The sequence below is a fragment of the Symphalangus syndactylus genome, chromosome 20, assembly GCF_028878055.3.
Source record: "Symphalangus syndactylus isolate Jambi chromosome 20, NHGRI_mSymSyn1-v2.1_pri, whole genome shotgun sequence".
NCBI lineage: Eukaryota > Metazoa > Chordata > Mammalia > Primates > Hylobatidae > Symphalangus > Symphalangus syndactylus.
Genome location: NC_072442.2, coordinates 8,258,706 through 8,285,090, shown reverse-complemented (window position 1 = coordinate 8,285,090; position 26,385 = coordinate 8,258,706). Strand labels below are relative to the sequence as shown.

Below are 26,385 nucleotides of genomic sequence, written 5' to 3'. Positions count from 1 at the left end.
TCGTTTTGAAGTTTAGGTTTACGTGATAAATATTAAACAAGAAATGACCTTTTAATACACTTCAAATGGAATGCAGCAATATAGGCGTAGGTTAACTTCATGGTACTTGAGGCTTTCGAGGATGTCTATGGTCCTTGCCAGGCGGGCTTTTCTTTCCTGCTTTCCCCTTCCCTTCTACTTCCTTTTCTTTTCCCTTTAACTGATTCCTTAGTGGCATTCAGGACTTTAAAGAGATGGCTCTTCCACATATTAAAGTGACTTCTCAAAAGTGTTTATACCATCTTACGGGAGTTAGGCCTTGAGTAAGCTGAGTTCATTGGATATGTTGTTGTTCTGAGTTATTGTAAGTATTTTCAGAAAAGAAAGGTTCTGAATTTGTATTATTTGATCTTGGTGTATGTGTGTATATTTTCTATGTATTATATGATCAATTATATATGATCTTTGTGTTACATGATTTATATTGTAAGTACCTACAAAGATAATAATAAAATTTAAGATCACAGTATCGGTAAAGAAAACATGAAATACACAAAGTCATAAAACAGTTTCTGTTCAGGTTCTTGCTGTAGGTGTTAGGCAGGAGAGAATATACCACCAGAATAACATTCAGAAAATCATTTATAGTAACAGACGTAAACTATCCTTTTTTTTTTGAGACGGACTCTTGCTCTGTCGCGAGGCTAGAGCGCAGTGGTGTAATCTCGGCTCACTGCAGCCCCCACCTCCCAGGTTCAAGCGATTCCCCTGCCTCAGCCTCCCTAGTAGCTGGGACTACAGGAGTGTGCCACCATGCCTGGCTAATTTTTTGTATTTTAGTAGAGACGGGGTTTTACCATGTTGGCCAGGATGGTCTTGATCTCAGGGTTTCACCATGTTGACCAGGATGGTCTCAATCTTCTGACCTCGTGATCTGCCCGCCTTGGCCTCCCAAAGTGCTGGGATTACAGGCGTGAGCCGCCGCGCCTGGTCTTTTTTTTTTTTTTTTTTTGAGACAGAGTCTCACTCCGTCACCCAGCCTGGAGTACAATGCCATGATCTTGGCTCACTGCAGCCTCTGCCTCCTGGGTTCAAGCAATTCTCCTGTCTCAGCCTCCCGAATAGCCGAAGTAAACTATTCTTAAAACATAATGGGGACTGGAGGCAATGGCTCACACCTGTAATCTCAGTATTTTGGAAAGCTGAGGTGGGAGGAGCGCCTGAGACCAGGAGTTCGAGATCAGCCTGGGCAACATAGCGAGACCTTGTCTCTACAAAAAATCAAAAAATTATCTAGGCCTGGTGGCACACGCCTATAGTGCCAACTGTTTGGGAAGATCACTTGAGCCTGGAGGATTGCTTGAGCCCAGGAAGTCAAGGCTGCAGTGAGCTGTGATTGTGCCATTGCACTCCAGCCTGGGAAACAGAACAAGACCCTGTCTCAAGAAAAAAAAACAAAATCATAATGGGGTAACATACCTTTGATAATTTGGAATGCTAACTTTTTTTTTTTTTTTTTTTTTTTGAGACGGAGTCTCGCTCTGTCACCCAGGCTGGAGTGCAGTGGCGCGATCTCGGCTCACTGCGAGCTCCGCCTCCCGGGTTCACACCATTCTCCTGCCTCAGCCTCTGAGTAGCTGGGACTACAGGCGCCCGCCACCACGCCCGGCTAATTTTTTTTTTTGTATTTTTTAGTAGAGACGGGGTTTCACCCTGGTCTCGATCTCCTGACCTCGTGATCCGCCCACCTCGGCCTCCCAAAGTGCTGGGATTACAAGCGTGAGCCACGGCGCCTGGCCTGGAATGCTAACTTTTAAGAGGATTTCAGTACATGTTTATAAGCTGATATATGTTAAGCTAACTGTAGTTGCTATAGCGAACTAGCCACAAAAATTATATATTAATGACTCAAGTGTTATTTCTTGCTTACGTAAAGTTTAAAAAGTGGATGTTTCAGATAAGTGGGTGGCTTTGTGGAGACATGGGCATTTCCCCCTTTATAGCTTCCAAGTTTGTCTTACCTGCATTAAGTTGGAGGAAGGGTAAAGGGCATGGTTCATCGTGTGTGGAGGGTTTTTACTGGACCAGGCCTAGGAGTAGCACACATCACTTTTACTGCTACTTCATTGGCTATAAGTTAATCAGAGGCTACCTGCAGGAGCTGGGATGGATAGCCTAGCTATTTGTCCAAGAAAAGAGGAAACTGTTGGTTAACATCTGGCCACTGTTCGCCTCAGCTTAACAGCCTCAGTAGGGGCCATTAGTATGTTATTTTGCCCAAGTGTTGAGGCAAAGGAATGATTCTGCCTAAGGCTTAGCAACATCTGCCTATTCTTTCTACTGTGAATTATCTGAGGAAGAGAAGAGAAGGACATTTCATTAAAATGTCCTTCTCTTATAGCATAAATGTTGATATTTTTCTTTTTGATCCCTTACCATTTGACTTTTTCTTTAAAAAATAGGTTATTAAATGAAGAATTAATTTCCTCATACTTGTGTTAAGGGATAGGTTTCAAATGACTCTTTTTAAAATTGAAATCCAGGCTGCGCCTGGTGGCTCGTGCCTATAATTCCAGGACTTTGGGAGGCTGAGGCAGGAGGATTGCTTGAGCCCAGGAGTTCATAACCAGCCTGGTTAAAATAGCGAGACCCTGTCTCTATTTTAAAATAAAATTAAATTAAAAATTGAAATCGAATTCACATATCATAAAATCCACCATTTTATTTTATTTATTTATATATATATTTTTTGAGATGGAATTTTGTTCTAGTTGCCCAGGCTGGAGTGCAATGGTGCGATCTCAGCTCACTGCAACCTTCGCCTCCCAGATTCAAGCAATTTTCCTGCCTCAGCCTCCTCAGTAGCCAGGATTACAGGCACCTGCCACCATGCCCGGCTAGTTTTTTGTATTTTTAGTAGAGACGGGGTTTCATCATGTTGGCCAGGCTGGTCTCGAACTCCTGATCTCAGGTGATCTGTCCGCCTTGGCCTCCCCAAGTGCTGGGATTACAGGCCTGAGCCATCGCACCCGGCCAAAATTCACCATTTTGAAGTGTACAATTCAGCGGTTTTTAGTACAATTTTCAAGGTTGTACAACCGCCACCACTAATCCCAGAACATTTCTGTCACCCCAAGAAGAACCACCCCCTCATACCTGTTACACTTACTCCTGCTTTTCTGCTTCCCCTTGTCCCTGAAAACCACTAATCTAATTTTTGTCTCTATAGATTTGCCTTTTCTGGACATTTCATAATAATAGGAGCATACAATATATGGTCTTTTGTGACTGGCTTTTTTCACCTAGCATAAAGGTTCATTCATGTTGTAGCATGTGTCAGTACTTCCTTCCTTTTCATAACCGAATAATATTCTTTTATGCAATACCCTCCACCCCCATTTCAATTGCCTATATATCCTGCTAGAGCTAGAAACAACCAACGCTCTTAACTTTGCTATCTGAAAGTCTGTAGTAATATAGTTTTGAAGAGCTGAGTATAATGAGCAACCACTTTGGGAAGATACTCCTTGGGTTTCCTCTTGGCATCTTGACTTGTTTAGTTCCTAGTTCATAAATGGGTAAGTAGATAACTTAATGTTTGAACCATCTTTACAATGCTGTGGTTGCCTACTAGGAGTAGGTAGTATATTAGTCATCTTGTTTTATTTGTATAATTAGCTATCAGTGACACATCTGAATATAACTAAGCAGAATGATAAACCTTCTGTTTAATTTTAATGGGAAAGATAAATGAATTAGTTAAGGGCCTTAAGTAAGCATACTGAGGTGAAGAGGCTCTAATTTACTCTTCTACTGGAGTGGAGAGGAAGATGGAAGTGGATATAATACTTATGCTAGAGGATAATATTTACATCTAATTTATGTAGATATTTTAACCCTGCTTTTATTTTGTTTTTTGTCTGCTTTTATTTTATTCTTTTAAAATTCCATTTTATTATTTTTTACTTATTTACTTATTTATTTATTTATTTATTTTTGAGATGGAGTCTGGCTCTGTTGCCCAGGCTGGAGTGCAGTGGCACGATCTTGGCTCACTGCAACCTCCACCTCCCAGGTTCAAGCGATTCTCCTGCCTCAGCCTCCCAAGTAGCTGGGATTACAGGCATGTGCCACCACACCCAGCTAATTTTTGTTTTTAGTAGAGACGAGATTTCACCGTATTGGCCAGGCTGGTCTCCAACTCCTGACCTGAGGTGATCCACCCACCTTGGTCTCCCAAAGTGCTGGGATTACAGGTGTGAGCCACTACGCCTGGCCCTGGCCTGCTTTTATTTTAGATGTTGGAAAATTCAGTATTTTGCCTGTTATTTAACAGGGTACAGCCAAAATACATTTATATAAAAAGCTGAGACAGAGGTTAATTTAAGTATACTTTATGATTTATTTTGTATCAAAAACTTAGCGAAAAGATAGACGTCATCAGCATACAATTTTCTTTTTTTTTTTTTTTGAGATGTAGTCTCGCCCTGTGGCCCAGGCTGGAGTGCAGTGGCACAGTCTTGGCTCACTGCAACCTCCACCTCCCAGGTTCAAACGATCCTCCTGCCTCAGCCTCCCAAGTAGCTGAGATTACAGGCATGTACCACCACGCCCAGCTAAATTTTTTTGTATTTTTTGTAGAGATGGGGTTTCGCCATGTTGGCCAGGCTGGTCTTGAACTCCTGACCTCAGGTGATACGCCTGCCTTGGCTTCCCAAAGTACTGGGATTACAGGCGTGAGCCACTGTGCCTGGCCAGCATACAAGTTTCTAATATGTAACAGTAAGTTGAAAATATCTTAAAATACCACTTTTTGTGCATTAAAAACATGAAATTTTGTGTGTGAAAGAGATAGTAAAAGTTTAAGACTTGTAATTTTAAGACCTTTAGCTCTTATGAAAATAACAGGCATAAACTATGGTAATCTAGACAATGGAATATTAGTCAGTGCTAAAAAGAAATAAACTGTTTGTCCAGGAAAAGACGTGGAGTAGGTTGTGTGTGGTGGCTCATGCCTGTAATCCTAGCACTTTGAGAGGCGGAGGCAGGTGAATCTCCTGAGGTCAGGAGTTCGAGACCAGCCTGGCCAACATGGCGAAACCCTGTGTCTACTAAAATACAAAAATTAGCCAGGTATGGTGGTGGGTGCCTGTAGTCCCAGCTACTTGGAAAGCTGAGGCACGAGAATTGCTCGAACCTGGCAGGCGGAGGTTGCAGTGAGCTGAGATCACACCACTACACTTCAGCCTGGGTGAAAGAGCAAGACTCTGTCTCAAAAACAAACAAAAAAAAGATATGGAGTAACCTCAAATGCATATTACTAAGTGAAAGAAGCCAATCTGAAAAGGCTAGGTACTGTATGATTCCAACTATGTGACATTCTGGAAAAGGAAAAACTATGGAGACAGTAAAAAGATCATTGATTGCCAAGGTTTGGGAGATGGTAGGGAGGGATGAATAGGTGGAGCACAGAGGATTTTTAAGGCAGTGAACTTATTTTGTTTGATACTGTAATGGTGGTCACAGGTCATATTTTCGTCAAAAGCTGTAGCGTATACAACACCAAGAGTGTACCCTAATGTAGTTGATATACTTTGGGTGATAAGCATGTGTCAGTGTAGGTTCATCGATTGTAAAAAGTATGCCACTCTGATTCTAGATGTTGATGGTAGGGGAGGTTGCTTGTGTAGGGGGGCTGCAAATACATGGAAATTCTCTGTACTTTCATTCAATTTTGCTGTGACCCTAAAACAGCTCTAAAAGTAAAATCTATTAAAAAAATTAACAAAAGGGACAAGTCATCTGTAACTCCAGGTAGTTTGCAGGTGCTAAATGCCCTTTTTCTATGATAAATGGTTGCTATTAAATAAAAAAAATAGGTATGTATGTATATTATTTATATGAGATTTGTAAATATAACCATTTCACCTTTTGAAAGAGATGGTTAGAGAATGGATTGATAGTTTATCAAATGTTATTTTTGAGGTGAAAGTAAGACTGTGTTGCCAAATGGAAGTAAATTTAGCAAAAAGTAACCCTGATGGGTTAGAAAGCTGTGAATGGAGGCTGAAGGAATTAATGATAGAAATAATTCAAAATGCTTAAGAAGAACAAAATGATTACTAGAACTTTAAGGAATTTTTATGGATGAACCTAAGCTTATGTGAACAATGGTCATATTCATGTAGATAAATATTGGAAATCTCCCAAAATTAGTGGTATATTGTGTTATATGTCTCCTTCCCACAAGCCTTTTTTTTTTTTTTTTTTTTTTTTTGGAGACAGAGTTTTGCTCTTGTTGCCCAGACTGGAGTGCAATGTTGTGTTCTCAGCTCACTGCAACCTCCACCTCCTGGGTTCAAGTGATTCTCCTGCCTCAGCCTTCCGAGTAGCTAGGATACAGGTGTGCACCACCATGCCCAGCTAATTTTCGTATTATTAATAGAGGGGTTTCACCATGTTGGCCAGGCTGGCCTCGAACTCCTGAGCTCAGGTGATCTGCTCGCCTTGGCCTCCCACAGTGCTGAGATTACAGGTTTGAGCTACCGCTTCTGGCCTAATCTCACTATTAAGTGGTGTACATTTGACACAAAGCAGTGCAAACAGAAATTGATTAGGAAGCTGGCATAAAATCAGTCAGGACCTGACTTTGTTTTGTGGCATTATAATGTTTTGTTCTGTAAGGTATAAACCCAGCTCTCTGACCAAGTCAATTGACAAACACCTTACATAAAAGCTTCTCTCGGCGGGGCGCCTGTAATCCTAGCACTTTGGGAGGCCGAGGTGGGTGGATCACGAGGTCCGGAGATCGAGACCATCCTGACCAACATGGTGAAACCCCATCTCTACTAAAAATACAAAAATTAGCTGGGTGTGTTGGTGCATGCCTATAGTCCCAGCTACTCAGGGAGGCTGAGGCAGGAGAATCGCCTCAACCAGGGAGGTGGAGGTTGCAGTGAGCCGAGATCGTGCCATTGCACTCCAGCCTGGTGACAGAGCGAGACTCTGTCTCAAGGAAAAAAAAAAAAAGAAAAAAAAAAAAGCTTCTCTCTGAGGTTTGCTTAATGGTATAAGTCAGCTAGGGCTGCCATAACAAAATATTACAGATTGGGTGGCTACAATAGCAGAAATTTATTTCTCACAGTCTGGAGGCTGGAAATCTGAGATCCATGGTACAAGCAGATTTGGTTTCTCCTGAGGCCTTTCTCCTTGGCTTGCAGGTGGCTGCTTTACCTCTGTGTCCTAATATGGCCTTTTGCCTATCTCGTGCTGTTATAAGGATACCAGCCCTGTTGGATCAGGGCCCCACCCTAATGACCTCAATCAACCTTAATTATCTACCTTCTTCTGCCTTTATTATTGTTATTTTTTAAAAGTCAGAGTCCTGCTCTGTCACCGAGGCTGGAGTGCAATCTCAGCTCATGGCAACCTCCATCTCCCAGATTCAAGCGATCCTCCTGCCTCAGCCTCCCGAGTAGCTGAGATTACTGCTATTTGCCGTGACGCCTGGCTAAGTTTTGTATTTTTAGTAGAAACAGGGTTTCACCATGTTGGCCAGGCTGGTCTCGGACTCCTGCCCAGGTAATCCACCTGCCTCGGCCTCCCAAAGTGCTGGGATTACAGGTGTGAGCCACCTCGCCTGGCCCTTAATTATCTTCTTAAAGGCATAACTTATCCCCCAAATGCAGTCATATTGGGAGATAGAGCTTCAGCCTATGAATTTGGAGGCTGAGGGGGCACAATTCAGTCCATAACAGGTCAGGAGATAAGAGTTCTCTGTGGGGATGGGGAGCAAAGAGTGTTGTGACTTGACAATCAGATCCAGAAAAGTCTTACAGACCATCGTAAGAATTTTTTTTTTCCTTTTAAAAATGAGATCGGAAGCTTTGAAGTTTTGAGCGGTTAGTCACTCTTTGATTCCATCTCTATTTTGAGAATGTAGGGAACAAAGGCTAAGTAGAGTAACTAGTCAGGAGACCAGGATTATTATTGTAATAACCTAAGCAAGAGATGATGTCTTGGGTCAAGGTGAGAGTGATGAAGGTGGTAAAAGTGGTGAGATTCTGGTGTTTTGTTTGTTTGTTTTTTGAGATGGAGTCACACTCTGTTGCCAGGCTGGAGTTGCAGTGGCGCAATCTTGGCTCACTGCAACCTCCGCCTCCTGGGTTCAAGCGATTCTCCTGCCTCAGCCTCCCAAGTAACTGGAATTACAGGCATGCACCACCACGCCCGGCTAGTTTTTGTATTTTTAGTAGAGATGGGGTTTCACCATGTTGGCCAGGCTGTTCTCGAACTTCTGACCTTGTGATCCGCCCACCTCGGCTCTCAAAGTGCTGGGATTACAGGTGTGAGCCACCACATTTTCTTTATCCAGTCTATTCGGTAACGTTTTTGTTCTGCCCCTGAGAATGCTAAAGTCAGAGAAATAAAGCTTGTTTGTTATGGTTCTGAGTAATTTGTTTAAATCCCATTCTACATGTTGAACTCATAGCCGTTGTAGGATAACATAAGGAAGAATGAGTATTCAAGCAAAGGAAAGTGCCTGTGTTCATGGATGCACATTGTGTTTGAACTGAGGTGGGCTGGGGCTATACAGACATAAATACATTAGATCACTAACTCCTCCCCAGAGGTAACTACTATCCTGACTTCTAACATTTCAGATTAGTTTTGTGTTATGTCTTTGAATTTTGTATTCTTTTGTTTCTGCTTCTTTCCTTCAACATCATATTTGTACTATTGGTCCATGATGCTGTGTGTGGCAATAATTTGTTTATTCACATTTTACAGTATTCCAGTACATGAATATTTATCCATTCTACTCTTGATGGACAGTTGGGTTGTTTTCAGATTGTGCTTCTTTGAACATTGTTTTAAATACCTTTGGGTGGACACATATATAGGCTTTCTAGCAGTGACATTGTTTTGTCATAGGGTTGCAAACGTTCAACTTAATTAAATCTTGCCAAACAGTTCTTAAATTGGGCATACCAAGTTACGGTGTATGAAACCATACACCACAGTTTATGAAAGTTCCAGTAGTTCCACATCCATACTGGCACTTGGTGTATTGTGTTTTTCGTTGTAGCCATTCAGAAGCATGGTGGTGTTGCATTTTGGTTTTAATGTGCATCTCCCTGACTTGGGTACACATTTTGCTTGGCAGTTTGATGCCTTTGTGTCAGAGTATCTGTGAATGGGTTGTTTCTGTAAGAACAGAGGAGTTTTTTGTTTGAAGCATACTCCCCTCTGCCCAAAGTGAAATCTTAAAGTAAACTCCAATATACAAAACAGATTAAAAGGAGTATTTGCTGAGAAGCAGTATAGCATGGTAATTAAGAACATAGATTCTGGAGCCAGATTCTGATAGGAATCCTTGCTTTGCCATTTTCTATCTGTGTGACTTTGGGCAAGTTACTTAGCTCCTATTGGCTTCAGTTTCCTCATCTCTACCATGGATGTAATAATAATACTTTGGTCGTAAGGTTAATGTTAGGCTCAAATAAGTTAGTTTATATGCAGTTCTTAGGACTGTATGGTACGTAATAAGCACCTGATATTGTTGGCTGCTATTAGTAGTGGTGGTGTTGGTGATACAAATTTATTTATGAATTTATATAAGCTGACAAGAATAATAAGGCTCTGCTATTGAGCACAAATTTGAAATCGAGGATTATGAATGATAGTTGGATTTTATTTTAGCTTCAGCATCCAATTCTTGTTTTTGTTGCACATTATCAAGAAAATAATGATTCAAAGAGATGAACAATTGAAAATAGATATGGTTTTTCCAGTAGTCTCAGAATTCCTTTAAGCTTTTAATCAGTTTAAATGACAAGAAGTAGTAGAAAATGTTTATTTTGAAATTATTAAATATCCATAATTTGCTTGGATTTCCTGTTTTTAAAAATCATAGAATTAAATTTTATTAAAAAATTAATTTATGGTTGTAGCATCTATTATTTTATCACGACACATCTGCATAATAAATTTGCTTATTATCGCTTTCAGCCACAGGATAAGATGAGCAGCAGATGTACTCAACACTTGCGTGGCATGATAAAATGTGCTCCGTGGGTACTGTAGTGTGTGTTTGCTCTCTGGTGCAAATATAATGAGCCAACGACACATAGGCTTGAATTAGAAACAAATCAAAACAAAGACAGCTACAGTTTTCCTAATCACATATTTTCAAGATATTTAAACAGATTATGGCAAGTAAAGGTACACAAACCCAAAATGAATTTTCTGGGCAGCACAAGGTATGTTTTGTTTGGTGTCTGGTGTGTTAATACTAGGAGGCATATAAAACATTCATTTATCTGCTGTCAGAGTATTAGTTCATACTAGTTCCTTCTACAGCTGTCCTCCACGGTCACCAGTTGTAGATTACACACAGCCTTGCCTGTTGGCAGCCAGCGACCCTTAAACCCAGGGAACATTTTCAACTATGCTCAGGCTTTCCAACAGACTAAACGAGTACCTTCACAAACTCCTCTAGCACCAGCTTTATTTCTCCCCAGACTGTCTCCCACTGCCCCTTAGCCAAGTATGGGCTCCTCCAGTCTGGCCAGTCTCCCCTCTGCCTCACCACCACCCTCTGCCTCACCACTGGCATGGTTTTGTGTTCCCTTCTCTGTGGTAACAGTGTCAGGAATGCTCTCATTACCATCTGTCTTGAGTACTGTAATTTCTTCCTTTGTGGTTCTGTGTGGCCACCACCTCCTCCCTGAATCATTCCTCTTTGCTATCAGTTATTCTTTCCTGTGGAATCCTGTCCTGACATTCTGTATCTCAGGATCTATTAATAAAACTTTTTTTAAAAAATATCCTAAAGTTGTACACTGTGAGCACTACCTCAAGTCAGTGCCACTCACAAAACCCATCAGCAGAGGGAGCTAAATAAAAGAAGATGAGTCCCTGAAATTGAGGAGACCTGAAGCAGGAAAAGTACTTATAAACAATCAACTTTTACAAACTGCCAGTGCTAAAGAGCTTGAGTAGTGTTGGAAATACATTATTTGGGCCCCAATCCCAGTTTAAAACTTTGATGAGGTGATTTGTGTTTTTGAAAGAGTTAATTCTATATCATGTTAAAAAAAAACTGTTTAGGGGGATGACCTGATAAATATAGGAATATTAGAGAACCAATCTAATGTATTCCCCTCGTCTGAAAGTTTTCATTATTGAGGATGATGAAATGAGGTCACTGCTTTGTGAAGACTTGCATATGGAACACTGAGTCTGAAAGTTGCTAAGGATTATGGATAGCCCATTCTGAGTTTAAACATGTACTTTTTCAAGTAAATTTCTTATTTTGTTTTGATCAAGTGTATGTATCTTAATTTCAGTTAGCAGACTTGAAGAAAGAGAAGCAGAACTGAAGAAGGAATATAATGCATTACATCAAAGACACACTGAGGTGGGTTTCTAGGTTTTTCATTACCTTGCTATTATTGAGACAAAGAAATGAACCTTAGAAAAAATGTCTTAATTTTTCTTTGAAAATCAGAATTTTTTTAAAAAGAATAATTCTTGGGGATTCTTTCAAGAAAACATTAAATTTCATGTGGCATTTACCTAGTTACCAAATGTCAACTTTCCTTGGAATTAGCTTTCATGGGGTGAATTAGTATGCTACAGAATAATTTAGTTATTTAAGGCAGCTATAGTACTTCTCTCCTTGGCTGGCTAAGCAAAAACCTATGTGCACATAATGAAGTTTCTGTGATGCTAAGGTGAGAGAACTGATTTGTTTTTTTATGAGTTTGGAAATTATGGATTGGTAAGTTATTGGTAAAGGGTCTCTACATTTATTATCCATTGTAAAGGACTTATTTGCATTAAGCTCATAACAAATAATATAAGCACAAATTATAATGTGTTAAAATAACCCAAAAATAGGTTTTTTGCATGAGTTTTCAGTATTTTTTAACAGTTCCAGCACACAGTCTCCTCAAAGGAAATTAGAAAATGTACTTGAGGGTTTTTTAACCTTTTTATGATTCCCTGTCAGCCTTTCATGTTGCTTTTGTTTCTGTTATCTTAATGTGAAAATTATTTTTGTATGTCATGGTCAGTCTGGGGTTCACATACCCAAATAAGTACAATTTTTATAGTTTTATGCAATATTTGTTACATGAAAAAAATAATTCCTCCCTCTTTCCCCTTGCTAGTCCTGTATTTCCCATGATACATATGGTTCCAGTCTTAGCCCGTTTTTTTGTTTTGTTTTGTTTTGTTTTTTTCTCCCTAGTTTTGTGTGATCTCTTATCCTGCGTCTGGTAGAAACTATGTTGTTGTTTTTCTTTAGAAGAGTATAAAAACCTTTATAATCTATAATCATAAAACAATTTAAAATCATGTTTTGGAGAATATCCACACAGATTGTATTCTGTGTACAGTAAGCATATTAATGCTACAAAGATTGTATTTACATTATTATATTGTAGCTATATTCTGTTGTTGCGTGTGTGTGTGTGTCTGAGAGAGAGAGAGAAAGAGAGAGTCTTGCTCTGTTGCCCAAGCTGTAGTGCAGTGGCGTGATCTCGGCTTACTGCAACCTCCACCTCCTGGGTTGAAGCGATTCTCGTCCCTCAGCCTCCCAAGTAGCTGGGATTATAGGTGTATGCTACCATACCCTGCTAACTTTTGTATTTTTAATATAGTAGAGACAAGGTTTCTCCATGTTGGCCAGGCTGGTCTTGAGCTCCTGACCTCAGGCAATCCACCCACCTCGGCCTCCCAAAGTGCTGGCATTACAGGTGTGAGCCAGTGTGCCCGGATGTTGCTGTTTGTCTATTTATTTATTTATTTAAAAAATGTTTTAATACTAGCCATTGCTTTTAAGGAACAGAAAACCCCACCACACATTGCATTTGAATAATGTGGTTAGCACTTTCTTGGGGTAGGGTGTAGAATTTTTCCCTGTTAGCCTTGACACGTGAGATTTGATTATTACAGTCTTAGCTTAATAACCATACCCAAAGCATGAAGTATCACAGAATTGACATCCAGTAGTAGATGGAAACGATGGTCCATGAAGGGCTGGAACCATAGAGCTCAGGGAAGACAGGAGCAGGTTATACAGCAGCTTTTTCAGTGTGTAAAAAATACCCACATTTGGCCAGGTGCGGTGTCTACGCCTGTAATCCCAGCACTTTGGGAGGCCGAGGCGGGTGGATCATGAGGTCAGGAGATTGAGACCATCCTGGCTAACACAGTGAAACCCTGTCTCTACTAAAAATACAAAAAATTAGCCAGGCGTCGTGGCGGGAGCCTGTAGTCCCAGCTACTCGGGAGGCTGAGGCAGGAGAATGGTGTGAACCCGGGAGGCAGAGCTTGCAGTGAGCCGAGATCGCACCACTGCACTCCATCCTGGGCAACAGAGCAAGACTCCGTCTCAAAAAAAAAAAAAAAAAAAAACCCACATTTTGGCTGGGAGCAGTGGCTCATGCCTGTAAGGCCAGCACTTTGGGAGGCCAAGGTGAGCGGATCACTTGAGCCCAGGAGTTTGAGACCAGCCTGGGCAACATGGTGAAACCCCGACCCTGCCAAAAAAATATATACAAAAATAGCCAGGCATGGTGGCCTGCGCCTGTAGTCCCAGCTATTCGGAGGCTGAAGTGGGAGGATCACTTGAGCCCAGGAGGTAGGGGATACAGTGAGCCAATATTGTGCCACTGCACTCCAGCCTGGGCAACAGACCCTGTCTCCAAAAAAAAAAAGCCCTCACATTTTAATGACATTTATTAGACATTAAGGTTTAATTTTAGTGGAGATTAAGATTTAATGACATTGGTGGATATTAAGATATTAAGGTTGCTAAAAGGCCTATTACTGATTTTCACATCATTCATTGCAATGCCTAAACAATGTACTCTATGTACTGTTTGCTTAAGTAGTACTTATTAAAGCCGATAATTATAAATACATATGTTTTATATATATATATAAATATATATATTTTAAATTAGGGTCTCACTCTGTTTCCCAGGCTGGAGTGCAGTGGCACAGTCATAGCGCACTGCAGCCTCAACCTCCTGGGCTCAAGCAGTCCTCCCACCTCAGCTTCCCAAGTAGCTGGGACCACACACATGCATGCCAATTTTTTTTTTTTTTTTTGAGGTGGAGTCTTGTTCTGTCGCCCAGGCTGGAGTGCAGTGGCGTGATCTCAGCTCACTGCAACCTCCGCCTCCTGGGTTCAAGCGATTCTCCTGCCTCAGCCTCCTGAGTAGCTGGGATTACAGGAGCATGCCACCAGGCCTGGCTAATTTTTGTATTTTTAGTAGAGGCGGGGTTTTCCCATGTTGGTCAGGCTGGTCTCAAACTTCTGACCTCACGATCCATCTGCCTTGGCCTCCCAAAGTGCTGGGATTACAGGCGTGAGCCACCGCTCCTGGCCAGTGCACGCCAATTTTTAAAATATTTATTTATTTTTATTTTTTGTAGAGATAAGGTCTCACTATGTTGCCCAGGCTGGTCTGGAACTCCTGGGCTCAAGTGATCTCCTACCTTGGCCTCCCAAAGTGCTGGGATTATATAGGTGTGCGCCACTGTATCCATTATAATTTATAAATTTATAATTTATAATTTTATAAATATATATTGGGGAAGTAATTGATAGTGATAAATAATAAACAATGCTCTTGTTTTTAAAATGAAGCTCTAATCTTTTTTAATAATTTAAAATTATTTAATTATGATGTATTAAAGTATAAAATATAAAATATATACTTTTTTTTTTTGAGATGGGGTCTTGCTCTGTCGCCCAGGCTGGAGTGATCTTGGCTCACTGCAGCCTCTGCCTCCCAGGTTCAAGTAATTCTCCCACCTCAGCCTCCCAAGTAGCTGGGATTACAGGAGTGCACCACCACACTCGGCTAATTTTTGCATTTTTCATAGAGATGGGATTTCACCATGTTGGCCAGCCTGATCTCGAACTCCTGACCTCAGGTCATCCACCCACCTTGGCCTCCCAAAGTGCTGGGATTACAGGCGTGAGCCACCATGCCTGGCCTAAAATATATACATTCTAGAAAAATAACTGTAAAGTGAAATTTCATATTTTTTCCATATATTTAATAAAGGTGAAGATATGCTTCTATAAAAAAGCCTGACATACTAATTTTAAATGAAAACATATACTTTTTTTTTTGTCTGTTTCTATTCCTTGAGGAACAGATAGTCTAGGAAGAAAAAAAGATCTCAGGAAAAATTGTAATTACTAAGTCAGAGAGCTAGGTCTGTCCAGTAACCAAGGCAGATTTCCTACGCCACCCAAAAGCTCTTTTCATAGATCTCCTCCCTCAGTTATGAGCAGCTTCTATCCTCTGACCTGATAGGCTCCCTATGTTTTGTTTTGCCTCAAGGAAGGAAGGTTTATGTAACATAGATAGGGCTGCTTTGAAATATGGGTCTGTTCTGCTCTAGCCCACAATTTTTTCTGTTTATACATCTGTTCTAGAGATGTCATTCAATTAGCAATTATAAATAGCTATCTAAAGCCAAAGAACTAGGCACCCTTAAAATATAAACTCTGAAAACATTCAGGGAAAGGAAGCCTGAAGGGGTTTAACCTTAACCTTTTCATTATTATTTCCAAAGAAGATAATGTCTTTTAATGGTTGTTTAGCACTTTTATGAAACACATTCATTGTTGCTTAAGGGAAACCTACCGTGGCTTTTTTTAAATTTGATTTAAGAATAACTATTCTTAAATTTAAATAGTCAACTATTCTTAAATCAAATTTTTGTATACATTACTGAATTTGCTTAAAAGAAGACATGCCTTAAAGAGGGCAGTGGAAGAAATATAAAGGACAATTTTGAAGCACTCGGGCCCACATGTGTATGCTAATTACCAAAAACTTTAGTCCTTTGGAATCTTGGGAGAGCCTCACATCAGGGAGTGTTTGATTGCATTCTCGTTTTATCCTCTGACCAAATTCTCATCCATTCCCATTTTACAGATTGAGGTTTAGAAAGAGTCTATAAAATGATTTGCCCCAAATTCTAGGCTAGTTAGTGACTAGATTTGAAGCCAGGTTTGTCAGATTCTATTGCCTGGATTTTTTTTTAAGAGGGAATCTCGTTCTGTTGCCCAGGCTGGAGTGCAGTGGTGTGGTCTCGGCCCACTGCAACCTCCGCCTCCAGGGTTCATGTGATTCTCCCACCTCAGCCTCCTGAATAGCTGGGACTATAGGCTCATGCCACCACGCTGGGCTACTTTTTGTATTTTTAGTAGAGACTGGGTTTCACCATGTTCTCCAGGCTGGTCTTAAACTCCTGGCCTCAAGTGATCTGCCCGTCTCGGCCTTCCAAAGTGCTGGGATTACATGTGTGAGCCACAGCACCCAGTCTGCCCAAACTTTTAATAACACTAACACCTTGCCCGAGTGCGATGGCTCACGCCTGTTATCCCAGCACTTTGGGAGCCGAGGTGGGGGGATTATCTGAGATCAGGAGTTTGAGACCAGCCTGGCCAACATGGTGAAACCCCATCTCTGCTAAAAATACAAAAATTAGCCGGGCATGGTGGCAGGCACCTGTAATCCCAGCTACTTGGGAGGCTGAGTCAGGAGAATCGCTTGAACCCAGGAGGCGGAGGTTGCAGTGAGCTGAGATCGTGCCACTGCACTCCAGCCTGGGTGACAGAGCAAGACTCCGTCACAGAACAAAAACAAAAACACACTAACACCTTTAGTTCTACTAGACATTTTTCTTTTCCCTCCCTCCCTCCCTCCCTTCTTTCTTTTTTTTATTTTTAAATTCTCTTTCTTCCTTTCTTTTCTTTCTTTCCTTCCTTCCCTGTCTATTCCTTTCCTTTCCTCCCTCCCTTCCTTCTTTCCTTTCTCCCTTCCTCTCTTTTTCTCTCTCTCTTCAGTTGTTTATTGCTGAATTGACTTCTGAATGTGTGAATTAATATGCATACCTGAGAAAATTGAGAATTGCAGTTCTGAGACCAGAAGCAATGGACCTGGTGGACCCAGGAATAGATTATCTGAAGCGTGTCCTATTTTACTTTCTCAGTTCTCTTTTCTGTCTAACAACACTGGTGCTCCCTCCCACACACTTTTTTTTTTTAACCTGAGTGATACTGTGAGGCCTTATTAATATTTAAATTTTTATGTATAATTTTTTTTCTACTTTTTTGTGTGTTTATAGACTATAGTGCATATCATTTTATTCCAGACATCAGGAAATGCTTTAGGGTATGGGATTTTCTTGAGGGTATGAGGAAGAAAGGACAATGGGCTCATTGCCTGCTCAGAGAATTAAGTACAAAGGCAGATAAGGCCTGAGTCCTGTAATTCTTTTTTTTTTTTTGCGATCTCGGCTCACTGCAAGCTCTGCCTCCTGGGTTCACGCCATTCTCCTGCCTCAGCCTGTCCGAGTAGCTGGGACTACAGGCGCCCACCACCACGCCTGGCTAATTTTTTTTGTATTTTTAGTAGAGACGGGGTTTCACCGTGGTCTCGATCTCCTGACCTCATGATCCGCCCGCCTCGGCCTCCCAAAGTGCTGGGATTACAAGCGTGAGCCACCGCGCCCGGCCCGAGTCCTGTAATTCTTAAGAACTCAGATGACTGAGTCAGGCAGGCCAGAGTTCTGGCCCCAAAGCTAGTGACAACTTGAAAAGTTAGTCATTGACCAGACAATCAACTTGGATAGAGTTTACCTATGAAATCATGATATGGTGAGGATTAAATGGGGAAAAAATGGCTGTAACTGCACTGACTGACATATAATTGGTGCTCAATAAATAATAGCTGCCATTTTGTTGTTATTGTTCTCTCTTTTCTTTTCCCCCTCCAGTCATTTTTGGTTGTCAGTTCTTTCCTTTAAAGTGCTAGTTTGGTTGAGTTAGAATTGATTTCATTATATAGGTAATTTTGGAATGTCAGAATACTGTATCTGTAATTACATTGGACTAGTCATTAAAAGAAAGTTCAGAATAAGATAATAGAGAATCAATCTGTAGAATGGCTATTGGGGGAGAACTATCTTTGCATTTTGCTTGTCATTCTTTTTCTATATTGAGTTCATAGATTACTATAAAGCAATCTGGGGTAAGTTTGTTTTCTTCATCTGAATGCTTAAAGAAACTTAGGTCCTCCATTTGAACAAATCAATCCCATACATACAATTACTTTACTATCCAGTGTATATAAGAATGCATGACTGGGCGCCGTGGCTCACACCTGTAATCCCAACACTTTGGGAGGCCGAGGCAGGTGGATCACTTGAGGTCAGGAGTTCGAGACCAGCCTGGCCAACATGGTGAAACCCCGTCTCTACTAAAAATACAGACATTAGCTGGCTGTGGTGGCGGGTACCTGTAGTACCCGGCTACTTGGGAGGCAGAATCGCTTGAATGTGGGAGGCAGAGATTGCAATAAGCCAAGATCGCGCCAGTGTACTCCAGCCTGGGTGACAGAGTGAGACTCATGGCTCACTGCAGCTTTGACCTCCCTGGCTCAAACGATCCTCCCGCCTCAGCCTCCCAAGTAGCTGGTACCACAGACACATCCCAAAATGCCCAGCTAATTTTTAAAAATTTTTTTGTAGAGACAGGGTCTCCCTGTGTTGCTCAGGTTGGTCTCAAACTCCTGGGCTCAAGCAGTCCTCCCACCTCAGCCTCCCAAAGTGCTGGGATTACAGGCATTAGCTACCGCACCTGACCTCTTTTATTTTTAAAGTGTTTTTTTTTTTTTGCGGGGTCTCGTTCTGTTGCCCAGGCTGGAGTGCAGTGGCATGATCATAGCTCACTGCAGCTTTGAACTCCTGGGTCCAAGCAGTTCTCCCACTTCTGCCTCCTGAGCAGTAGGGACTACAGGCGACTGCCTGCTAGTTGTTGTATTTTTTTTTCTAGAGCCGGTGTCTTGCTATGTTGCCCAGGCTGATCTCAAATTCCTGGCCTCAAGCAATCCTCCTACCTCCCAAAGTGCTGGGATTACAGGCATGAGCCACTACAAAGCCTTAATTTAGGCCTTCTAAAACCTTTTGAAAATTTAAATTGAGATTGATTAAGCCTGACAGTCACTTTGTTATATTAGTTTCAGTTTGATTTTTGTTCCTGAAAATTCTTCCTGACACAAGGAAGCTCATTATTTCTGACTTGCTGATAGATGAAAGGTGTATTTCTCCAAAACTGTTTAGTAAATGGTGGTAAAATCTATAAATTTAAAATAAAAAGTGTGTCAGTTAAAAATTTTTAAGATACTATATTCATGTGATTCTGTTTTCATTCTTTGTGGATAACATTTGTTGTTTGGACTAGTCTTCATTGGGGAACAGTCTGGTTAATTTGTTTTATTTCATGCATCAAAGTTCAGCTTTTTGTTTATTTGATGATAAATAACATCTTAAAATTAACTTACATTTCCTAATATTTGTACATGCCAAATAAAATTTCTACAACAAAAGCATGCTTTGTAAAGTGAATTTAAACTTTTAAAAATTTTTATTTGGTTACTTAATATGCTACAGTGCGTATTTTAAGTTATAGAGAGATTGAAATGCATCTTAATGCAGCTAAAGTTTAGTGACTTCCAAAGCTATTCTATGTACAGTGTTAAGAATTAAAGTGATATTCCTTAGGAATGGTGAGAAGGGACATTAAAAAAAAAAATTCAAGTAATATTCCCAAGAAAGACATCAACCTTTGCTTGCCTCTTAATATTTACACCCTTTAAATACTAACACACTATTTCTTGTTTTTTAAAATTAATTTTTTTCTTATTCATATCATGTTAGTATCTCTAGCAAAGGCCTTTTGATTTTATGTCTTAATTCCAAATTTAGGCTTTTTAAAAGTGAAACTATATATTATCAAGAATCAAATAGGACATTAGAAGTTCTTGGCAGTTTATGTACTTTATATTCTTGAAGTTTTTACTTTCATATTCAGCTTGTCTATCATATGATTCCTTATCTAAGACTCAAAAAGTATTCTAATTTTTTTCATTTGTATTAATTTGCTGCTGTTATAATAGATGATTATACTAAGTAATGATACCAGTAACAGTGAAAGGAGAAAGTATTTTAACATTCTTTCAACTAAATATACAGAAAGAAGAAACTTGTCTTGGTATTAAATTAATTAAATTGAAAGTTATCTTTATTCTGTTAATTCCTTTTAAAATGGAAGAGATCAGCACATAAGGATATGGTTTCTTCAGAAGTTTCACCTTAATTTCTTTGTTGTGTCTCATTTTAGTGAATGGGTTTCTCAAATGCCGTCTATTATTTTTAACCGATGGTCTTTTATGACTTCTTTCCCAGTGTCTGTTTACTAATTTGTGTTATGTCAATATTATTTTAATAGCATCACATATTGTAAAAAAAAGTGGGTTTTTTTTTTTTTTTTGCCATCCTAAGCAAGATATTAGCTACTTCTGTGTACACCAGCATCCTTAAATGTAAGTATTTGCATATTACTTTCCATTAAAATTGTTTTCATTCCTTAATACTCTCTTACTTAGAATTGAGTAGTCTGATAAATAAGAAAATTGTACCAAAATGTTTTCCTTGTTATAACACTATGATTTTATTCCAGGTATTATTAGTCTTAATTATTGTGTATTTTTTTCTTTCTTTAAAATAGATGATCCATAATTATATGGAACACTTAGAAAGAACAAAACTTCATCAGCTCTCAGGGAGTGATCAACTAGAATCCACAGCTCATAGTAGAATTAGGTAAGCTTTGTTATATATTTTGCCTTGAGAAAAAGTAAAATAAATAATATGTTTGTTTCTGTTTTTCTCTGTTCTTTAATCCTGGAACAATAGTTAGGCTGATTCAAAAAGCTCTCCACTGTGGTTGGAATGCTGCAGGAGAGAATAGCACAGAAAAGTAGAAACGGTTTTTACCATTAAAAAGATAAATTATGAGCCATCCATATAAGCAGCACATTGAGTATTTAGATTGTTTTCTGATACTTGATGGAGATTATACTAGGTTTAAAATTTTGTAATTTGTGGGAATGCTGAAATTTTTTATTTCTCCTGTGTAATTGGTTTGAAGTCCTTTTTGTTACAGAGAGGCATGTTTGAAAGGGTTAGCTAGCCATCTGTTTGATGTAGGAGTGTGAATAAATTATGTAGATCTTCAGGCATTGTAGCCAATGAGCTAAGCCAGGACTCTTAGTGGAGGGGAAAATAGTTAATAGGCTGGCTGTCGCTTGGGGTTGCTGCATAAATGCTAGGAGCAGCAGCTCTATGGTTATGAGGTGGGGAGAACGGAATGACGTCATCGCTTGGGAGCTGCTGCAGGATGGAGTGGAAAGCTGCTGCCGATGGCATTGTTTTTGTGGCAGCAAGCTGAATGACAGATCCTCACTACAAAGATACCCCTTTGGCCCCCGTGTAGGCCTCCTGGTTCGGGTGTTTCACCATGCCAGCACAGCGCCATGAGTCCTGGATGCATGCTGCTGTTTGTGTTTGGCTTTGTTGGCGGGGCGGTGGTCATTAATTCTGCTATCTTAGTATCTCTCTCTGTTTTGCTGCTTGTGCACTTTTCTATTTCTACCGGTGTGCCAGCTCTGACGCAGAACCTACCAAGGATACTCAGGTACTCCCGTCTCTCTTAGAAGCCCCTGCTTAGCTGGTTTTTCTTAAATTTTTAGCTCCACGGGTCTGCTTTGTAACCATTTCTGTTGCAGATTGAAACAATGGAAAATGGCCTGAAGCTAGGATTTTTTATTCTAATTTATAGTAATTTATAGACCATCAGTTAGGATTATAGCTTTATGTTTGGAAACCACTAACTAAAGAAAAGGATTTTCATATTGTACTTACACACAAGTACAAGGTCAGTGTGGTCTTGTTTTAAGCAGAATGTTCAAAGTAAAAGGAGAGCAAGAGTAGAGCACCGGCTCCAAGTTTATACCACCTCTGCATTTAGCTTCTGAGCATTTAGGGACAAATATCTTTTATGCTTGGACTTGCAGTCAGATACAGGCCTTAAGTTTATTTTGTTTTAATTATCCTTTGAATGATAGAGGTTCAGGTATCATTTTTGTAATTTTTGATAATAGCTCATGGTAACTGACAATTTAAATATTTTCCTCCTAAAACAAAATATGTTTTAAAGTGAAAAAATGTAAGACTTTTAGGTTAAGGAATGGCTTTTTTCCCCATTATTTACACATCAAAGTTGTGAAAGCTTTACAAAGCCTATTCACTATTGTTTTGTCAGATGTTGCCCTTTCTTTTCTTTGTAGTCTTGGGTGACAAATATCCATGCCTGCTTGTGGGGGTAGTCATTAATCTCTGTAGCTTTACTGTTGCTCACTCTACTTACACCCTGTGAGAGCCATCTTCTCTATTTTAGAGGCTGAAGGTTGTGGTTTCTTTTGTTTTCTAAACCATCAGACTAGCACTCTCTGATTTGTTCAGATTTCTGTTTTGTGCATGGTTTTAAATGAAACTTCATAGTATATAGTTTTTATTTATTATTTAAATGTTTATAAAATATTTAAACCCCAATCGTAGATTTAGATAGATTAAGAAGAATTAAAGTAGTAACTTCCCTCAATGTGTTTCTTTTTATTCATAGGTCAGTTCAAGTTTAATGTTAGTTGAAACCCCAGAAATTAAATTTCATTGATGATTTAAAACTAGATACTTGGTCTTTTATTTTCTTTCCTGATTTATAAAAATTGGGAATAATCTTACTACTTGTATATATATTAGTACATAAAATATTTGTGTACGTATATCTGTGTATTTAGGCTTTGAAGAAATTAAAAGTAACTGAACTTAAGAATATGTAGAATATTAAAATAAGACTAATATTAAGGGAATGTCTTGGGTTTAGGCTTCATTTGAGAGGGCAGTGCCGTGAGCTGCTGTGTGGCGCCTGCAAGTGGGTACAACAAGGCTTTGGAGTTGAACTGCCTGGGTGCAAATGCTCTATTGCATGTGACTGTAGGAGCTTTGGCAAGTTGCTTAATCTCTCTGCCTGAGTTTTCTCTCCTGATGGGACTTACCCCATTAAAAATCAAGTGATTTTATTATTTTGTATTTAATTATAGTTGTCAGATATATGGTATATGGTAAATTACTCAAGTAAATACTTTTCATAGTTACTTATATGTGTCCATTTTTAGCAGAAATTGTTTTAGCTACAGCTAACATACCTTATAATTAAAATTTTTAAAGTTCTTTACCATAAAAATTGCTACTGATCTGATTAAATAAAGATATCAAAGTCTTCGATATTAAGATTAAATTGTCAAAAAGTTGGTAGTTCCAAGTAGGAAGTTCCAAGGAAAGCAAAGCGCTTGGAGTTGAACAGTACTGGCTTTGAATCCAAACTCTGCCAATTACTAGTGCCTAAAATCTCTGAGCATCACTTTTTCTACTCTGAAAATTGGAAAAATAATCCCCGTTTCTTGATAAGGATTAAATGAGATAATGTAAATAAGTCATCTAGCTCAGTACTCACCACATGGTGAGTGTTCGACAAATGTACTTTTTCTTTTATCTGCCTTTATATATAAAGTAGATTTTACTAATTGGTTGTATCAAATGTGAATATAGCCAAAAAGCTGTTCCAAAAATGTAGTTGTAAAATTATTTATATACATAAGCTAACATTTAATAACCAACTCAAAAATGGATATATGGAAGTAGGGCAATTAAGAAAAAAGAATTCTGATAGTTGGTGATAGCTTTGTGTTCTAGACAAGTAATAGCAGATGTTTCGGTCTGCGGGTGTAAATCTGCCACTTGATAGTTTTCCACGTGTATCTCATTTTTTTCTTTCTGTGAGTTTGAAGCATTTAATGCATACCAACATAGTACCGGACTAATGTTTACCTTTCAGGGTTTCTTTTCAAAAGTAGGATTCTCATGAACTTGCCTAATTATGCGTCCTTCTCTCCCTTACCCCAACTATATGTAATTTATAAGTAAAATAAGGGGAGGAGTATGTAGTGATTATTTTTTCAGAGTTGGAACATTGTAACCTAGAGCATCATTGACCCACTTGACAGATAGCTGTCAGTCTCTGAAGAGATGTCCCCTCCCTGTAGAGTAGTTTCTGAATGATTGATACAAGCAAATTAAAAAGGTGGGAATTCTACTTGCAATTTGGGTTGTAGATTTTGTTGACTGTTGATTGTAGATTTTGTCAACTGATTTTGTTTACTTTTTGGAAAGTAAAATTTGGATTCATAGAAGACTCCTTCCCCCAATAGTTTAAACTTTTTCAATATTTGATATGTGTGAAAATGAATGTGTTGTCATTCATATAGGATAATAATTCTAATGACTGGCTTATATTTTGATTTCTGTTAGTGTGAGGGAGTCTTATGAAGTCCGTATATCATCTTCCTGGTTGTCTTTGCATTTTGAGTTAGAGAGCTTTCCGTTATATTCAGACATTAAATTCCCAGTCACCTTTTGCTTAACTCATTAAGGTATGTTAGAAAATAAATAAAAGTCAGCTAGTAGCTCTTAGTCTTCTTGGATTTTCAGTTCACAAAGTATGGGGGGAAAACATCAGATTGACAATTTTTTATTTTGTCCAGAATGAATATGAAAAGGAAATCTAGCTACTTTTCACTGTAACTATCATTTAATGAAAGAAAGGGCATTTTAAAATCAAAGAAGAAGAAAATATGTAATTTAAAATAAGGGTCAGTCATTTTCAAGAAAGAACAGGGTTCTATAGTATATGGGAATGTATATGTGTACAATATGTACTATATTATGTATGCACTAAAGAAATAATAAACAGTGCCTCTTTTTTCATGGACTTATTATAAAAACTTTGTTGCTGAACAGCATTTGGGAATAACTGGTGTAAACATGATAGCTGACTAGTCACTTTAATTTTTGTCATTTGGTTGTCCCGGCAGCTCATAGTCACAAACTTAGATTTGGTATTAAAATTTACCCTCTTGGCCAGGTGTGGTGGCTCACACTTGTAATCCCAGCGTTTTGGGAGGCCAAAGCAGGCAGATCACGTGAGGTCAGGAGTTCAAGACCAGCCTGGCCAACATGGCAAAACCTCGTCTCTACTAAAAATACAAAAATTAGCCAGACGTGGTGGTACATGCCTGTAATCCCAGCTACTCGGGAGGCTGAGGCAGGAGAATTGCTTGAACCTGGGAGGCAGAGCTTGCAGTGAGCCGAGATCGTCCGACTGTACTCCAGTCTGGGTGACACAGCAAGACTCAAACAAACAAACAAACAAAAACTACCCTCTTATTGTACTGCCTTCCTGCTTTTGAATTTTCCCCCTCAATCAAAGTTCTGTTTTTAAGTTTTATTTCCTTGTGCATACAACTTTGACTAAATGTAATCTCTCAACCCCTTTGCTTCACCTCATTTTTAAGAAGGCATTGGGACAGTTTTACTAGTCCTTTTAGATTGTTAGGAATGGAAGAACACACCCTTTGTATTAAGTGAAGACACATTTCAAAAACGGCTGAAGTTTCTTGGAATAAAAATGAACTACAGAATTAAAGACTTACTTAGCAAAACTGAAATTTTCCCACTTTTATTAATAACCTCATTGTTTCTATTCTAACTTACATTCTTATCAGTAGAGATATGAATTCCAGGAGGCACCAAACCTTTAGTGTCTCATTTCTTTCTGGTTTCTGCACTTTTGAGTTAATGACCCAGGATGACCGGTTAGTAGGCTTGTTTCCACCCTCTAAAAGCTCTTCGATTTGGAATCTTCTGTGCATCAACAAAGGATGTGTTTCTCGTTGAAATTGTTAGTGTTAAAATTGTAACTCTTGTTCATTGAAACTTCTCACAAAGCATTGGAAATTCAGTAATCTTTTATAGAATTATTTGGCCTTCTTATTTGGAAGAAACTGACAATGGTTTTCTCATATGTACTGTGCTTGAAAGGAACTCATATAGTGGTTCTGTAGAAAAACAGAGCTTTCCTACTTGGGTGGTGGGGAGAAAGATATTTTGAGTTCTTTTCATCATTTAATAGGTAGCCCTGATTTAGATAATATATTGGTTTTCCTCTAGGCAGGAAAGGCATACCCTGAAGAAGCTTCAGTAAGCATCCAGGGATTAGCAAGAGGATTTGGGAAGTTTAGAAATGGGTTGGACTCACTTCCAAAGAAGGAGGTTGCAAGTTCCCTAGGGCTAAGCTACGTATGGTTAAAAACTCAGCAGCAGCTCTTCTCCAGACCACACTAGACCACTGACTGCTTCTTGGGCAAGGAACTCATCAGTAACTTTTAAGATTTCCTTAACCCTTCTTACCACTTTTCTTGATTTCTTGAGGCTAATTTCCGGAGGCTAACTAAACTGAGACTGTCCTTCCTCTTTGGTAAGTCTGTTTTATTCAGATGGGCAGACAGTGTCATTTTTGAGTGATGGTTGTGAAACAGTGACAGTCCAGGCTTATTACTTACAGTCATG

General features: G+C 39.3%; 1 protein-coding gene across 13 annotated transcripts in view; it reads left to right on the top strand.

Annotated features, from left to right (window-relative positions):
• Nucleotides 1-26,385, top strand: part of SPAG9 (sperm associated antigen 9) — a 158,948-nt gene that overhangs the window by 49,732 nt on the left and 82,831 nt on the right. For 9 of the 13 annotated variants that reach the window (XM_055257402.2, XM_055257400.2, XM_055257401.2 and 6 more), the window contains 2 exons: nucleotides 11,331-11,401; nucleotides 20,588-20,682. In XM_055257402.2, coding sequence (XP_055113377.1) covers nucleotides 11,331-11,401; nucleotides 20,588-20,682 — 166 coding nt within the window. Of the gene's footprint in view, nucleotides 1-11,330; nucleotides 11,402-20,587; nucleotides 20,683-21,177; nucleotides 21,557-26,385 lie in introns of those variants that run through there. The other 4 variants (XM_055257404.2, XM_055257403.2, XM_055257405.2 and 1 more) reach the window with 4 other exon arrangements.